Source organism: Oncorhynchus kisutch, linkage group LG13, assembly GCF_002021735.2.
Source record: "Oncorhynchus kisutch isolate 150728-3 linkage group LG13, Okis_V2, whole genome shotgun sequence".
In the NCBI taxonomy this organism is placed as follows: Eukaryota; Metazoa; Chordata; class Actinopteri; order Salmoniformes; family Salmonidae; genus Oncorhynchus; species Oncorhynchus kisutch.
Window position 1 is genome coordinate 36,360,167 of NC_034186.2, and position 18,101 is coordinate 36,378,267.

The following is an 18,101-nucleotide window of genomic DNA, read 5'->3' on the forward strand; positions in this document are numbered from 1 at the left end:
GGACAGTACCATGTTGTACACACATTTCCTCCGCAGGTGTCAAAAGTGGGATGGAGCTACTGTGAGGCCATCAAAGGCAAGCAAGTTTGTGAGGGACTTGAAACAGAGAAGTGCAATGGCGTGTTTTCTGAAAGAATAGGGTGGTGTAGCAAAGGAAGGAGGTGGGTTCAATTCCTGAAAGGACTAGTCCCCCAAATGCTCGACATTATATAGGGAAATGTTGGGGCCTGCTGTACTGACGGCGGAATGATTCCCATTCCTTTTGTATTTTATTATTAATTGATATTCCGCCATGGCATTGATTTAAATGTTCAAAAGTCACATTTTTGTGTGGTCTTCAAGCAGGTGTGAGAAGGGTGCAATTGCAGCCTGCAATTCGTTGGTGTTCCTGCCTCTGCAGGAACCCCTCTTTATTCTTCTATTATCGGTCCATTTTTAAGCTAGGACAGGCAGGAGGCGAATGCCCGTTGCCGATAAACTCCACAGAAGAAGAGGAGCGGGTCGACACCGGTAGCTAGCTATCTAGCAGTACACCGATAGACAGTGTCCTTCATCCCCAGCGGTTGGGCTATGTTTCTCCACAGTTTGGTTAACGAGTGCGTGGGCAGGTGTTCGGCAGGCAGGAGCGAAGGACACTTTGTGCAAGGTGCATACTCTGTGTGCTAGCCTAACTAGCAAGGAGGACTCCGGATGCAGGGTCGAAGAAACTCAAATAATACATTTATTTCCCCTTTGACCCACATTCAAAAGTGTCACAAGCATGCAGGAACCAATGGGGTACTTCAGAGGCTAGTGGTTAGAGCGTTGGACTAGTAACCGGAAGGTTGCAAGTTCAACCCCCCCGAGCTGACAAGGTACAAATCTGTCGTTCTGCCCCTGAACAGGCACTTAACCCACTTTTCCTAGGCCGTCATTGAAAATAAGAATTTGTTCTTAACTGACTTGCCTAGTTAAATAAAAGTTAAAAAATAAATGTTCATGCAGGAACAGATGGGATGCTTGAAGGGTGTTCATGAAGGAACCAATGGGATGCTCGGGGGCGTTCCTGTAGATTCAGGAATGCCCACATGCAGGAACGCCCCCAATTGCGCGCTGCAGTTGCACGCTATAGGAAAGTGTTGGAAAATGCAAAGAATTTGCACTCTGATATTTCACTACCATACTGACATCTGCGGGTGTCGCTCGAGAGCGGTGAATATAGCTTTCGCTCGGTGGTTATCGCCCCTATCAACCCCCTCTCTTCTGTACTATGTGTGTGCGAGTTTGTTGTGTTTCGGATAGAAAGTGAGCCTGGTTTCCAGCTGAGTGCTTGCTCTCTCTCTCTCTCTCTGTGTGTGTTGTCATTATTATCCAGTGTGCTCCCAGCTCAGAATGGCCAGATTCACTCAGACTGAAACAGAAAGGCAGCAGCAACCACAGCAGCCCCATCCCGCTCACACCAGCCTGGTTTTCACTGGACCTGGGGCAACACCGATCCAACAACCACTACTACTTATCCCTCACCAGCACCAGTACTCTCAGATCACATTTCCTAAACCCATGAACGGGTCAGAATCCATTTCAATTCATCCGGAGAGCGGCAACATGAAAGACCAAGATGCCATAAAGCTGTTTATCGGGCAGATACCGCGGAACCTAGAGGAAAAAGACCTGAAACCTCTGTTTGAACAGTTTGGGAAAATCCACGAACTGACTGTTCTGAAGGACCGATACACCGGCATGCACAAAGGTAACGTGTGCCCCCCTTCCCCAAAGCAAACGGCATATTGCGAGGCCTAATACAGCTGTATGATTAGAATATTTTGTACAAATGTCTGTCGCATGGGTGGCGTCTTTTGCATTACGCACCAAATGTTTTATGCATGTTTGACTAACTCAACGTTAAGCTCACTAAATGATTGTTCAGAATTGTAGTCAGAATGAATGCATCATATATGCATGACAAAATACAATTTAATAATCGTTACAAATACTCGTGGTCTCATGTTCCCAAATATTCTAACGTGGCAATGAATGGGCATGCACATAGGGAGATTCCATAGTTCTTTTGGTCTCACGCTGATTCATAGCCTATTGTTTTTACGCATACTTATCCTAATTATTTGAATGTTTTCAGATTTCTAACGATGTGGGCCTAATATTTCACGAAATGTATTCAATTGAATTGTATTTTCATAACTCTCTCAGAACTGGGCCAGAGGCGCTTAAAAGGGATGCCTTTTTAAAGTATCCCCCCAGCCCGTCCCATCTTTTACGATCCCAACACGACCAAATCAATTCGGTGCCAAAATGTTACAAAACATGGACGGAAGGACTGTTACAAGATGACAGACCTCGATACCGCACGAGCAGTGGTGATGCTGCTAGTGTGAAGCTAAGTAGGGTTCGTGATAGTGGATGTAAATTCGCGCACCAACAAAAAGAGAATGTTAAAATTCGAGATTTTCCATTGCAGTCGGGGAAAGTCGTCGACGCCATTTAACTTTACAATGATGGTGGTCTATTAGGCTGTGATAGTGAAAGACGTTGCACTTTTCATCATCGTCAGTGTTAGGGCATCATCTTCATGGAAACTGTAGCCACCAATAAACGAAAGATTCTGTTACGGTATTATTATATTCACACTTTGATGGGCAAGTGATAATTTAGCCTAAGCTGTTTTCCATAAAAAAATCTATTGGTCATGATATGTCCAACGTTTAATTAATTCTTAGCCTAGATCAATAGCCTACTTCCTACATCAATAGCCTACTTTCTACATCAATAGCCTACATCCATGGATTTAGTGTAAAACCAAAATGCACACTTCCCCACTGTCAGCCAGACACCCAGATCCAAAACCACTCCTTATAATGCTATATTTTAAATAGGCTAGCCTATTGTGTCTACAATAAATCAATAACACAATGCCACAACAATTGTGATTCATTATCAAATAAGGCTAAAATAAGATGTAATTCCATCCAGGTAAATTCAAATTTGCACCATGGTAGTTGATAGTGATAAATGACATTTCGATCAATGTGAATCAGGCCCCGTAGCTGTCTATGGTCCTGACGGCCCAAACACTTTAAGCAGGAAAGGATATGGCAGAATTACTTGCTTTGTGACCAAATGACAGTCAGAGATATCCCTGTTTAGGAGATACATGTCTATGTGATGTTAATCAAAAAACAAGAGAGGTGAGAAGTGCGGGGGGCTGCTTTAATGGACATCCACGTCGTCGGCACCCAGGGAACAGTGGGTTAACTGCCCTGCTCAGGGGCAGAACATATTTTTACCTTGTCAGATGGGTGTACAACAATCAACCCAAACCCATGTTTTACATTATCCACAGGTGAGATAAGGCTGGTCAAATTGTAATCACATTTGTAATTTCTTATGTCCAACAGTATTTGCTATAAGTGAAGAGCCACTCCTAGAATATGTCCCTTCCAATGTCTTTCTGTTAATGAGGTGAAATAATAGCCAGTAATCATTCAGCTCATGCTCTGCTTAATGTCTGTCTCACCTGTGGTTGGTGATCAAAAGTCAGAGGTCAATAGTTTGAGAGGACCTTACGTCCGCACTTAAATATGGCCATCTTTCCAATGTGAGTGGTGTGTGTGTGAGCTAGCGTCTCTATGTGTGTGTGCACTTGTGCTTATAATAAAAGTATTTATCAACATCCCATATCTGGCATTAGTTGTGTGTAAGGAGTAAACCGTTATTGTACTGCATTGCATAATGACTGCAGTACTTGGTACTCGACAAATTGTCGTGTGATAATTGAAGTCGGCCCTGAATGGTGGCGTGCGTATGGAAGATATGAGCACAATTTCTCAGTGTGTCAGAAAGATGATTCAATGATGAGTCGACATAACTTGTAATGTCAACAGCTAGTCTGTAGTTTACAATGTACAGGCTCTTTCTCTTCAGTTTAGATATTTTGTCAACATTTACATCATACTTTTCTTCAGCTTTAGCTACTGTAAATTCAAACACGTTTTTGAAAATGTTATGTGTAAGAGCTTTCAATAACAAGTTGTTTTTGCTTTTATTCACAGTACTGTGGGTTTTTGCATTTGGGCTGACATGCCCTTGTTATCATTATACGTTTGTTATTTTATTGTAAGGAAGTCTCATAGGCATTTTACCTTAAACTAACACGTGACTAAATATTACTAAAGGTCAAACATTGCTTCCTAAATGAATACATGTAAATTGATAGATTTTTATTTAGGATTAAAAAAAAAGAAGTTAGATAACACCAAGGATTACTCTTGTTAGTGAACATATACTGCCTCAAACATGACAAGCACCATCTCTGCTTTATGTGATAATTATATCAAGCTTAATTACCTCTCTCAACAACTAATTTGATAGATTAGATGGCGCGTTCTCCAAACATTAGTACTCAGATTCAAGGAAACAATTTCAGATGTCAGTCCCAAAATATTAATATCAAAGTCATTTTCTATTCATGAATATAAATAACCAGGATTTAGTTGAATGAATGTATTTGAAATGTAATCCTGTCCACACAATTTCCAGGAAGAAATCATCCCAGTGCTATTCCTCTGCACTTCACTGGTTATTCTATTGTCAATGCTTTATAAACCTAAAAGGATTATGAATGTCATCTAATAGTAGAATTATTCCTCAAAATTACAGACAGACACACACACGCACACACTTTGCCGAGCAAAATTGTGTTCTTTGAACCAAAAAGGTCCTTACATATACTGAGTAGTTGTTGTTCTGTGTCATATTCAGTCATTTTGATTGTCATTATATACATTGTCTATTGTGTTCTCCTCCCTTCCCTCCCTTTGACTGATTCTTCTGGTAATCCATCAGGGAAAACAAGGAATTAGTTTGTAAAGCATGATAATAATGTGTGGCCATAATAACTTGACTCGAGAGGATTAGCAAATGTGCATTGTCTGAAGCTTCAGCCTCTCGGGTGATCAGCTGCTCGTCTCCCTAAACAGTGGCTGCCTTTGCCAATTAAAAATGCAGTCTAGTCTCCCTCTTCAAATGATTAATTCTGCCTGCACTGTCGATGGCCTGCCAATTATTGTCGCCCAATTGGTATTTCCTGATGTTGGATTTATCACTCAGTGAAAACTTCTGCTGTTGGTCTTAATTAGGCTCCACTCACACAACAGGCTTTCAGTTTTATATTTGTTGTTTTCCTCTGTGCGAAGGCTACCTGAAGGTTGCAATTGTATTTTTCTTGGTTTACGTATGCTGACAGCTTTATGATTGGCAGACTCGCACATGAAAATCCCTCAAAGCCATTTTTGAATGTGTTTTTCTGTGGATTGTAAGAGAGTTATTGTTGCATACGGGTGACCATTTTAGCAGGTCCACCTTTGAATACAGATACAGATTTCTGGCGGGGGGGGGGGGGGGGGGGGGGGGGGTTGTTGTAAAATTTCCTCGACCAGCAATTAAAGAATTGGTAATGAATAGCTGTGAAGACCGGAACACATACACACACTTGAGGAGGATGGGTGATGGCAGGAGTGATTCAACACACTGGACAGGCAATACAAACACGGGTGCCCCCATCTGCCTTCCGTTGCAGCCGAGTATCAATATTAAGCTAGTGTTGGGGGATCATTGTGTTAATGTATTTATAAATGGACCAGAGATATTGCCGTAGACCCCAGCCAGGCAGAAGCACATTAAATCATAGGAATAATCTAATGAAATATTTATTCACGTTGTATTTTTTTCTACCCCTCTGTGATGGATGGGCTCCACAGTTGGGGTAGTAGCTCAGCAATAAGGGAGAGATGGAGAGTGGCAGATTCAAGCTGTACGCTTCTGTAAGAGCACATAGACCCACCAAATCAAATGGTATTAAAAAGAGACAAGACCAGTATCCCCAAGGACCTTATGCAACAGTACCAGTGTTGACTAAAGTAATCTAGTAATCTCCAGTTTCCAAACCTCTCATATTTGATTTCAAGGGATGCTCCTCCATATTGAAGCTGTTAATATGGAAAGAACTAAGGATCACAGCGCCGCACCGCGGTATGACAGGATCCCCTCTGGGAAAACAGATGGGAGCAAATTTACTTACATACCATAAACTGAGTTGTATGTACCATCCCAGCAAACCGGGAACATTCACAGAACATTAGCTAAGATTCCCAGTAAGTTCTTGTTAGATAAAACCTAACATTAGGATGATAATAGGGTTGGGCGGTATCTAGAAGTTCATACCGTTTCTGTACCATACTAGGGTATACAATATTACCAGAGGTGCACACAAGGGGGCGCTATAAATGTATATATATATATATATATATATAACCCTCATTCCAGGGTTTTCTTTATTTTTACTATTTTCTACATTGTAGAATAATAGTGAAGACATAAACACTATGAAATAACACATATGGAATCATGTAGTAACCAAAAAAAGTGTTAAATAAATCTAAATATATTTTATATTTGAGATTCTTCAAAGTAGCCACCCTTTGCCTTGATGACAGCTTTGTACACTCTTGGCATTCTCTCAACCAGCTTCACCTGGAATGCTTTTCCAACAGTCTTGAAGGAGTTCCCACATATGTTGGCTGCTTTTCCTGGTACTAGTCAAAGTTTGGACACACCTACTCATTCCAGGGTTTTTCTTAATTTTTAAGTTTATATTTTTGTTCAGTATAATTTATTTGACACATCTTAGATTATCTATAGTTATACTTAACTTATAAGCAGTGGCGTAGCATGCACCCCGCAGCCCCCGTCTTTTTTTTAAAATACCCTGGTATGCGGTATATCGCCCAGGCCTAAATGATAGCATCCCAAAAACATTTTCTCAAAACACAAAATCTGTCCAATCATGCTGATGATTATACAATGTTTGTATAAAATATTTTCCCGATGTTGCAATAACGTTCCCAGAACACATTTTGTCTGTTCTTTAAAGGTTCCCAGAATGTGTCATAAGGCTGTGGAAACATTGCGGGGACATCACAAAAGATATGTTCCCAAAACACAAACTGTCCAGTTGTGCAGATGAGTACAGTATGCAACATTTCTTTTAGGCAGAGGTGGGTAGAGTACTGAAAATCTGTACTTAAGTAAAAGTACTGTTACTTGTAATTTACTCAAGTAAAAGTAGCCCTTTTAAGAAACTACTCAAGTAAGAGTTGAAAAGTGTCCGGTCTGAAAATAACTTAAGTACTAGTTACAAATTTAGTTTGTGTTACGCCCTGACCTTAGAAGATCCTTTAAATTCTCTATTTGGTAGGTCAGGGTTTGACTAGGTTGGGAAATCTGTTTATATTTCTTTGTTGGCCGGGTATGGTTCCCAATCAGAGGCAGCCGTCTATCGTTGTCTCTGATTGGGGATCATACTTAGGCAGCCCTTTTTCCACACCTTCTGTTGTGGGATCTTGTCTTTGTGTGTTGCATGGTTTGTACTCCTAGCTTTACGCTCGTTGAGTTGTTTATTGTTTTTGGTGGAACATTAAAAATGTAAGAAAATGTACGCCTACCACGCTGCACCTTGGTCTTCATTTAACGACAGACGTTATAGTTTGGTAATTTTACACCTTATGGTAAATTGTGAGCTTAGTGCAATTGATTTGACATGGATTTATTATTTAAGCATGCCAGCACCATCTTGCAGATGTCCTGCAGCACAGGTCTGTTGTACAGTTTCTATTACGTTCTTATTCAAAGTTGACTTAATATCTATCAATGGGCTCAGTTTCATAAACGGTACCCGAAACATTGGAGTAATTTCACAATTTCAACAGCGTTAATGAAAATACATTTCACAATATAATTAAGTACATGTGATGGTGAATGCATACTAAAAAGATTTACATAAAGTGATGTTTAATTTTATACTTGGAATGAAATACCAAGGAGGATCTGTCAAACATCAATCAATATCGAAATGTTACTATCAATCATGTTACCAGTATGCAAATCAGACACATTTCAGCATGGAATTAAACATCAAGGTAGGTATTCAGGTAAGAATCATATAAGTAATAAATAATCAAACAGTGCAGATATCAATTGCTATAGTCAACTCAATAATATTTTTCCTGCCAAGGTACAATTTACCTTCCGTCCTCCTTCTCTTCCGATCCTCTCCTTCTCAACACCCTCGGTTGTGCTGCTACAAGCTATAAATAAAAAATAAACACATAAAAATATATATATTTCTAGGAGCTAGACAAAGTATTAGTCAGCCACCAATTATTTAGTCAGCCACCAATTGTGCAAGTTCTCCCACGTAAAAAGATGAGAGAGGCCTGTAATTTTCATCATAGGTACACTTCAACTATGACAGACAAAATGAGAAAAAAAATCCAGAAAATCACATTGTAGGATTTTTTTACGAATTTATTTGCAAATTATGGTGGAAAATAAGTATTTGGTCACCTACAAACAAGCAAGATTTCTGGCTCTCACAGACCTGTAACTTCCTCTTTAAGAGGCTCCTCTGTCCTCCACTCGTTACCTATATTAATAGCACCTGTTTGAACTTGTTATCAGTATAAAAGACACCTGTCCACAACCTCAAACAGTCACACTCCAAACTCCACTGGCCAAGACCAAGAGCTGTCAAAGGACACCAGAAACAAAATGTCCAGGCCCGTCTGAAGTATGCTAGAGAGCATTTGGATGATCCAGAAGAAGATTGGGAGAATGTCATATGGTCAGATGAAACCAAAATATAACTTTTTGGTAAAAACTCAACTCGTTGTGTTTGGAGGACAAAGAATGCTGAGTTGCATCCAAAGAACACCATACATACTGTGAAGCATGGGGGTGGAAACATCATTCTTTGGGGCTGTTTTTCTGCAAAGGGACCAGGACGACTGATCCGTGTAAAGAAAGGAATGAATGAGGCCATGTATCGTGAGATTTTGAGTGAAAACCTCCTTCCATCAGCAAGGGCATTGAAGATGAAACGTGGCTGGGTCTTTCAGCATGACAATTATCCCAAACACACTGCCCGGGCAACGAAGGAGTGGCTTCGTAAGAAGCATTTCAAGGTCCTGGAGTGGCCTAGCCAGTCTCCAGATCTCAACCCCATAGAAAATCTTTGGAGGGAGTTGAAAGTCTGTGTTGCCCAGCAACAGCCCCAAAACATCACTGCTCTAGAGGAGATCTGCATGGAGGAATGGGCCAAAATACCAGCAACAGTGTGTGAGAACCTTGTGAAGACTTACAGAAAACGTTTGACCTCTGTCATTGCCAACAAAGGGTATATAACAAAGTATTGAGATAAACTTTTGTTATTGACCAAATACTTATTTTCCTTGCTTATAGGCCTTGTCATAAAAACAGAATCACACACACACGCACACACACACACTGCAATGGAGTGGGAGGATTATGTGCTGGGCTGACCGGTTGATCTAGCTAATGTTCGTTTAACCAGCTTATCTAGTGGCAACCTAATTAGCTATTTCCACACACATCTGATTAGTCTGTTCTGTCTCTTTATGCCAATGACAAGTTGGCTAGTAAACTTAGCCAACAAGCAAAGGTCATATGGGAAGCTACAAACATTGTCAGATTCTGGGTTAGTCAAAACAAACTATCTAGCTAGCTAGCTAGTTAGCTACCTAGCCATTTAATTTGCACTGGCCCTCAAAACATAATTTCAACAGCAGAATTGTATCAGATTAATACTTATCTTACTCCAGAAATATATAATATTACAAAGTCAGAAGGTAATTAAAGTGAAACTTACCTCTGATCGGGTTTGGATAAGAACCCACAAACAAAACTCTCCTTAGGAGTAAAGACATATGTGTTTCACTTCAAGAGCCATGGTGGAGATACGGGGTTTGACGGAAAGCTTTGAGAGCCAATGGACTTAAGTGCTTTGACACATTTTTTTCAATATATTTCATTGGTTAAGGGGTCGTGAAACGTACAGGCGTAAAGGGGAACCAATAGTATCGATTAATGTAAAAAGAAAACAGGTAATCACAACATTTGGAGTGACAAGGTTTTCATCTCACAACGACGATATAATAATGCAAATCTGTGTCACTTATGTGATTGGTCAAATATAACGGAGTAAAAAGTAAGCTAATTCCTTCAGAAATGACTTGAGTAAAGAGTACAAGTACATCCCACAGAGAGTAACTAGAAAAGTACTAGTTCCTACAAAAAGTTAATTGTAGCGCGTTACTACCAACCTATGCTTTTAGGGTGCAAAAAACATTCACCTACAGTATCTTACAAGAACATTCCCAGAATACATTTTGTCTGTTTCTTTAGGTTGTGGGAACATTGTGGACAACAAGAGATAGGTTCCCAAGACAATAAAACTGTCTATTTGTGCTGACATTCAGATAATGTTTTTATCAGGATGCAAAAAAACATTATTTTGATGTTTCAAGAATGTTGGACGAACAGCCTTTCTGAGTTCTTTTAATGTTCCTACAACATTTTATCAGATTGTGGGAACAGTGTGGATATATTACAAGAGATACAGTGCCTTCAGAAAGAATTCATAACCCTTGACTTATTCCACAATTTATTGTGTTACAGCCTGAATTCAAGATAGATAAACATTTAAAATAAATATCAAACATCTACACACAATACCCCATCATGACAAAGAGAAAACGTGTTTTTAGAAATGTTTGCTAATTTATTGAAAATAAAATATAGAAATATCTCATTTACACAAGTGTTCACACCCCTAATTCAATACATGTTTGAATCATGGCAGCAATTACAGGTTTGAGTCTTTCTGGGAAAGTCTCTAAGAGCTTTCACACCTGGGTTGTACAATATTTGCACATTATTCTTTAAAAAAATCTTAAATCTCTGTGAAGTTGGTTGTTGATCACTGGCTAGATAGACATTTTCAAGTCTTGCCATAGATTTTCAAGCCGATTTATGTTAAAACTGTAGCTAGGCCACTCAGGAAAATTCAAAGTCTTCTTCTGTCGCCTTGTGTTTTAGATTATTGTCCTGCTGAAAAGTGAATTTGTCTCCCAGTGTCTGTTGGAAAGCAGACTGAACAAGGTTTTCTTCTAGGATTTTGCCTGTGCTTAGCTCTATTCTGTTTCTTTTCATCCCCCCCAAAAAACTACATAATACTTGCCGATGACAAGCAAACAAATAACATGATGCAGCCACCACCATGCTTGAAGATATGAAGAGTGGTACTCAATGATGTGTTGTACTTGCCTAAAACATGACGCTTTGTATTCAGGACATGAAGTTCCTTTCTTAGCCACATTTTTGGCAGTTTTACTTTAGTGCCTTATGGCAAACTTGATGCATGTTTAGGAATATTTTTTCTCCTTCTTTTCACTCTGTCATTTAGGTTAGTGTTGCAGAGTAACTACAATGTTGTTGATCCATCCTCAGTTTTCTCTCATCACAGCCATTAAACTAACTGTTTTAAAATCACCATTGGCCTCATGGTGAAATCCCTGAGCGGTTTTCTTCCTCTCCGGCAACTGAGTTAAGAAGGATGCCTGTTTCATTGTAGTGACTGGGTGTATTTATACCACATCCAAAGTGTAATTAATAACTTCACCAGGCTCAAAAGGATATTCAATGTCTGCTTTTATTTTGTAGTCTACCAATAGACACCCTTCTTTGCGAGGCATTGGAAAACATCCCTGATCTTTGTGGTTGAATCTGTGTTTGGAATTCACGGCTTGACTGAGGGACCTCATAGATAATTGTATCTGTGGGGTACAGAGATGAGGTAGTCATTCAAAAATCATGTTAAACACTATTATTGCACACAGTGAGTCCATGCAACTTATTATGTGAGTGGTTAAGCAAATGTTGCCATAACAAAAGGGGTTGAATCCTTATTGACTCAAGACATTTTAGCTTTTCATTTTTTATTAATGTAATTCCACTTTGACATTATGGGGTATTGTGTGTAGGCCAGTGATGGAAAAATCAATTTAATCCATTTTAAATTCAGGCTGTAACACAATAAAATGTGGAAATGTCAATGGGTGTGAATACTTTCTGAAGGCACTGTATGTTCCCAAAACGTTTAAAACATACCCAAAATATAATTCCTACTTTGAGACTCTTGATACGGTCCCCCTTGTTGTATTTTTCATGATCTGAAAAGCAAAGTAATCCTAGATCAGCACTCAGTCTTGGATACCTTGTAAATATGGGTCCAGATGTACGCAGCATATACAATGCCTTCGGAAAGATTTCACACCCCTTTACTTTCCCCAAATGTTTTTGTTACAGCCTGAATTTATAATGTATGCAATTTAGATTTTGTGTCACTGATTTTCCCACACTATACCCCATAATGTGGAATTTAGTTTGTAGAACATTTTAGAAATGAATAAAACATTAAAAGCTGAAATATCTTGAGTCAATAAGTATTCTACCCCTTTGTTATGGCAAACCTAAATAAGTTCAGGAGTAACAATGTGCTTAACAAATCGCATAATAAGTTGCATGGACTCATTCCGTGTTAACTAATAGTTGTTTACATGATTTGTGATATGACTACCCCACCTCTATACCCCACACATACCTCTGTAAGGTCCCTCAATCGAGGAGTGAATTTCAAGAAAAGATTCAACCAAAAAGACCACCAATGTTTTTTAGTGTCTCGCAAAGAAGGGCACCGATTGATAGACGATGAACACCTCTTTGAGCATGGTGAAGTTATTATTTTAGGCTTTGGATTGGATAGTGTATCATATACCCAGTCACGACAAAGATACAGGTGTCCTTCTACCACAGTTGCCGGAGAGGAAGGAAATTGCTAAAGTATTTCACCACGAGGCCAATGGTGATTTTAAAACAGTTACAGAATTGAATGGTTGTGATATGAGAACTGAGGATGGATAAACAACATTGTAGATACTCCACAATACTGTGTGAATACTTATGTAAATGAGATATTTCTGTATTTCATTTTCAATACATTTGCAAAAATGTCTAAAAACATGTTTTTTTCTCTTTGTCATTATAAGGTATTGTGTGTAGATGGGTGGAAAAAAAGAATATTCAATACATTTTGAATTCAGGCTGAAACACAACAAAATGTGGAATAAAGAAATACTTGGAAAAGTATAAAGATGTCCTTGGATTAGTTATGTCTAAGAAGGCCAAAAAGGAAGCATCGAATACCTGATTGACCATACTGCCACGGCTATATACTGAAGAAACAAGCTACAAGGAAGCTTTTCTGGTGGTGCAGAGGACAGAAGACCTGGCTTGGCAACCAAATATTGCAGGTTCAAACCCCACATGTGCATATTTAGTGTAAAAATGATGGTCGGGTGTGTATGATTAAATGTGCTACAAATTAAAATGCTATGTGTCTCTATCACATTCAAATGCGACTTGTCATTAAATCTGGAGGGAAAGATAATTGGTATGTATTTCAATCTGCGTTAAGGTGCTGCAATTTTGTATGCTGAGAATGTTGTGGAAATATTAGCTAAGACTTAAATATGACATGTTCTAAATGTTCTGAGGACCTCCAAGACAAGGTCATATGTATATTAGCGTATTTTGGAAATTGTGGAACATTGTGCAACGTTGGGAATGTTCTGTGCAACCTATGTGAATAATACAAGAATATTAGTGCAACATCCCAGACAACTCCTATAACTTAATGAAATGTTCTGGGAACCTTGAAAGTACTTAGTGTTCTGTCAACATTCTTACAACATTATAGGAATATCCTGTGCAACCTAACTTAAACATTGTATGAATGTCATCACAACTGAGCATATTTTGTGTTTTGTGAACCTATCTCTTGTAATGTACCCACACTGTTGCCACAACCTAATTAAATGTTCTGGGAACCTTTAAAGAACTCAGAAAGGCTGTTATAGGCTAGTCAAGATGTAATAGGAGGCTCTGATGCCTCCTATTACACCGGCTCTGACGCCTCCTATTACACCGCCTCTGACGCCTCCTATTACACCGGCTCTGACGCCTCCTATTACACCGCCTCTGACGCCTCCTATTACACCGCCTTTGATGCCTCCTATTACACCGCCTCTGACGCCTCCTATTACACCGCCTCTGACGCCTCCTATTACACCGGCTCTGACGCCTCCTATTACACCGGCTCTGACGCCTCCTATTACACCGCCTCTGATGCTCGTCGGATGTGACAGGGCTTGCAAACTATCACAGACTACAAAAGGAAACCTCGGCCAAGAGCTGCCCAGTGACACGAGCTTACCAGACGAGCAAAATACATTCTATGCTCACTTCGAGGCAAGCATCACTGAAACATTTTGTGAGCACACCAGCTGTTCTGGACGACTGTATGATCACCCTCTCCGTAGCCGATGCGAGTAAGAACTTTAAACAGGTTAATAACATTCACAAGGCTGCAGGGCCAGAAGGATAACCAGGACACGTACTCAGAGCATGCACTGACCACCTGGCAAGTCTCCTCACTGACATTTTTTAACCTCTCCCTGACCCAGTCTGTAATACCTACATGTTTCAAGCAAACCACCATAGTCCTTGTGCCCAAGAACGCTAAGGTAACCTGTCTAAATGACGACCACCCCGTAAAACTCACATCTGTAGCCATGACATTCTTTGGAAGGCTGGTAATGGCTCACATCATTCTGTCATCATTCTGTCATTCTGCCCCTGAACAGACAGTTAACCCACTGTTCCTATGCCGTCATTGAAAATAACTGACTTAACTTGTTAAATTAAGGTAAAATACATTTTTAAAAAGCTCATCACTAAGCTACAGACCCTGGGACTGAACACCTCCCTCTGCAACTGGATCCTGTGCTTCCTGCCCGGGACTGCCCCAGCTGGTGAGGGTAGTCGACAACACATCCTCCATGCTGACCCCTACACGGGGGCTCCTCAGGGGTGTATGCTCAGTCCCTCCTGTACGCCTTGTTCACCCACAACTGTGTTAGGTTTATTAGGTTTGTCAAAGACACGACGATAGGGAAGAGGTCAGAGACCTGGCAGTGTTGTGCTAGGACAATAACCTCTCCCTCAACGTGGGCAAGACAAAGGAGCTTATCGTGTACTACAGGAAATGGAGGACTGAACACGCCCCTATTTACATCGACAGGACTGTAGTGGACTGGGTTGAGAGCTTCAAGTTCCTCGGTGTCCACATCACTAAGGACCTGTCATGGTCCAAACAAACCAACACAGTTGTGAAGAGGGCACGACAAAGCCTCTTCCCCCTCAGGAGGCTGAAAAGATTTGGCATGGGCCCTCAGATCCTCAAAAGGTTCTACAGCTGCACCATTGAGATCATCTTGACTAGCTGCTTGATATACGTCCAGGACCTCTATACCAGGTGGTGTCAGAGGAAAACCCCAAAAGACTCCAGCCTCCCAAGTCATAGACTGTTCTCTGCTACCGCACGGCAAGCGGTACCGGAGTGCCAAGTCTGGTACCAAAAGGCTCCTGAACAGCGTCTACCCCCAAGCTGTTAGACAGCTGAACAGTTACAATGACCCCTTAATTATTGATTTCTTTATCGTCATTTTTTGGCACTGACTCTTGCACTGGCTCTATGCACACTCACTTAACTCTACCCACTCACTGACACATACAACACTGACACTCCAACACACACACACCACACACACATTCATCTTGACGCCACACACACACACACACAGACACACTTTCAGACTGTTTACATACGCTGCTGTTACTCTGTTTATTATACTGTATATCCTGATGGCCTAGTCACTTTAACCCTACCCACATGTACATACTGTATTACCTTGGGGCGGCAGGGTAGCCTAGTGGTTAGAGCGTTGGACTAGTAACCGGAAGGTTGCAAGTTCAAACCCCTGAGCTGACAAGGTACAAATCTGTCGCTCTGCCCCTAAACAGGCAGTTAACCCACTGTTCATAGGCCATCATTGAAAATAAGAATTTGTTCTTAACTGACTTGCCTAGTAAAATAAAGGTAAACTTTTTTTATTTTTTACCTCAGCTACCTTGTACACCTGCACATTGACCTGGTACTGGTACTCCTTGTATATAGCCTATAGTTTTTATTGAGTTACTATTGATGATACACACAGCCATACATGCATCCTATTGATAGGCTTTTGACAGATTTTAGATATTGCATAGGTGGAAAGGTTTGAAGTTATATTGACAACATTACAGAACTTTAATTCCACAGGAGACGGGAGCCATCGCAATTCGATGCATATGCATATGCAGTCATCATGGTTAGAATGGGCTTTAAGCCAAATTAAGAGAAAAAAAGAGAACCAAAAAAACTAAAACAACCTGTTCATATTGAGGTTTGGTCTCACCTCACCTATATCTGGACTAAAACCCAAAGCCCAATTGAATTAAAACACCCCTTTTTGAACCAATGATTTATAAGCAAAAACCATGTTGACGTGAATCTGGGCACCGAGTGAAGGTCACCAGACTAATACAATACCCGAGCTCCGTTCACAACCCTCCCATGTCTGTAGATATTGTAATAAGCAACAGGGTTTCCTCGTAAAAGATGTAGCAGTTCAACTGGCTCTGACAGGACAAGCTGTGGGCCTTGACTTCAGGATGAGCTGTAGTCCTGTAGGTCGTTGTCTCTGCTGTAGGCCCGTGTCCGTTGGGCACACACTTACCGGTGGCAGAGTGAGTGGGAGGGTGGGGACATTCCTGGCATCTTTGAAGGCTGTTATTCAGTGACCTTTTTATCAACGTGCTTGCTGCTTTCAGAGGGTGCCTACAGCAGAGACATGGGCACGTCTGTGGGAAAACATGGACTGTCTTTTGAGAAGTTGCCTGGTAGCCCTTGTAGCCACAGCTAACATGCATATGAAATGAATTGGTTTCCATTAACCTTGGTTGTGGGTGATTTCACAGTTGTGGTTTTATCAGCTGTTGTCTGGACTGGAGGTCATCATCAAGGATGTTTGCGCCATTGAGTCTTGGGTTGGGTGACCTTTCCTGTTTGGTTTTGTTTTACACCCCCTATTCACAGTTGATTTGATTTGGAGATGTGATGTCAAATCAAGGTTTTGGTCACATTGCCACAGAGTGATGAAGAAAGCTATTGATTATGCTTCGTAAGTTACACATTCGACTTTGGATCCATGTTTTAACTTCACAGAATGTTTTTGACAATGACTGATTTTGAGGTAGCCTTCATGCAAATGTTTTGAAAGAGGTGTAATGTTTTGTCATAAATTGTCCTATTTTCATGCATGTTACTTTTATAGCATGCTGTGCAACTTGAATAGTTTGTCAGTAAGTTAAATTAATAATGCATTTCTCTTATTTATTTACCTTTATTTAACCAGGAAATCCCTTTATATTAAAAACTCTATTTCAAGCGAGACCTTGCTAGAGGGGCTTTGAATTAATCAATGCTTTATTGTTGGTTTTGTTTTGCTAAGCATGATAGCAAAGTAAGATGAAAATACATTTCCAAAGTATTTTTCCCGCTTCAAAGATGATAGGTCACTAAAAAACATGCAGTAAGAACTAGGGAGACAGTTCAAAATGTTTTAGTCTGCCGACTTCTCTCTTTAAAAGGTGGTAAAAGTACAGCACCTTCTCACCCATGCTCCACTGGGCTAAGTAGGAGGATAGAGGCCTATCTATTTTGTATGGTGCTGAGCTTAAAGGAGTGCCATCTCCTGCAGAGCAGAGTGTACCATAGAAAGAGGGGAGAGGAGAAAGCAGGAGAGGAGAGATAAAGGCTGTGAGAATGGCGATGGTTCTGTAAGTAATGCTCTCTGTTCTTTTAAAGGTCCAATGCAGCCAATTTTATCTCAATATCAAATCATTTCTAGATACAAATGAAGTACCTTACTGTGATAATTTTTTAAAACAATTTTAATTAAAAAAATATATAAATAAACTAACTTCTTACCAAAGAGCAATTTCTCAACCAAGAATGTCTGGGAGTGGTTGAGGTGGGAGGGGAAAACTGAAAATGTGCTGTTATTAGCAGAGAGGTTGGGAACTCTCTTTCTTATTGGTCCATTAACTAATTTACTCCATGGTGATGTCACCATGGAAGGCCAAAGCTCCCTCCCACAAAACAGGTTGACGTTTCAGGCGGCCTTTTCGAAGGGCTCTTACACTAAATCGGCATTATCATAATGTTCACGATTGTACAGTATTATTCCAAC

At 40.3% G+C, this 18,101-nt stretch overlaps 1 protein-coding gene across 1 annotated transcript in view; it reads left to right on the plus strand.

The window, feature by feature from the left end:
• Positions 1-1,371: 1,371 nt before the first annotated feature.
• The window catches only part of LOC109902492 (CUGBP Elav-like family member 5), a gene marked incomplete in the record, with an annotated part of 255,391 nt that continues 238,661 nt past the window's right edge, over positions 1,372-18,101 (plus strand). Inside the window, 1 exon segment of the mRNA XM_020498876.2 lies at positions 1,372-1,729. Within this exon segment, the coding sequence (XP_020354465.1) occupies positions 1,372-1,729 (358 nt within the window).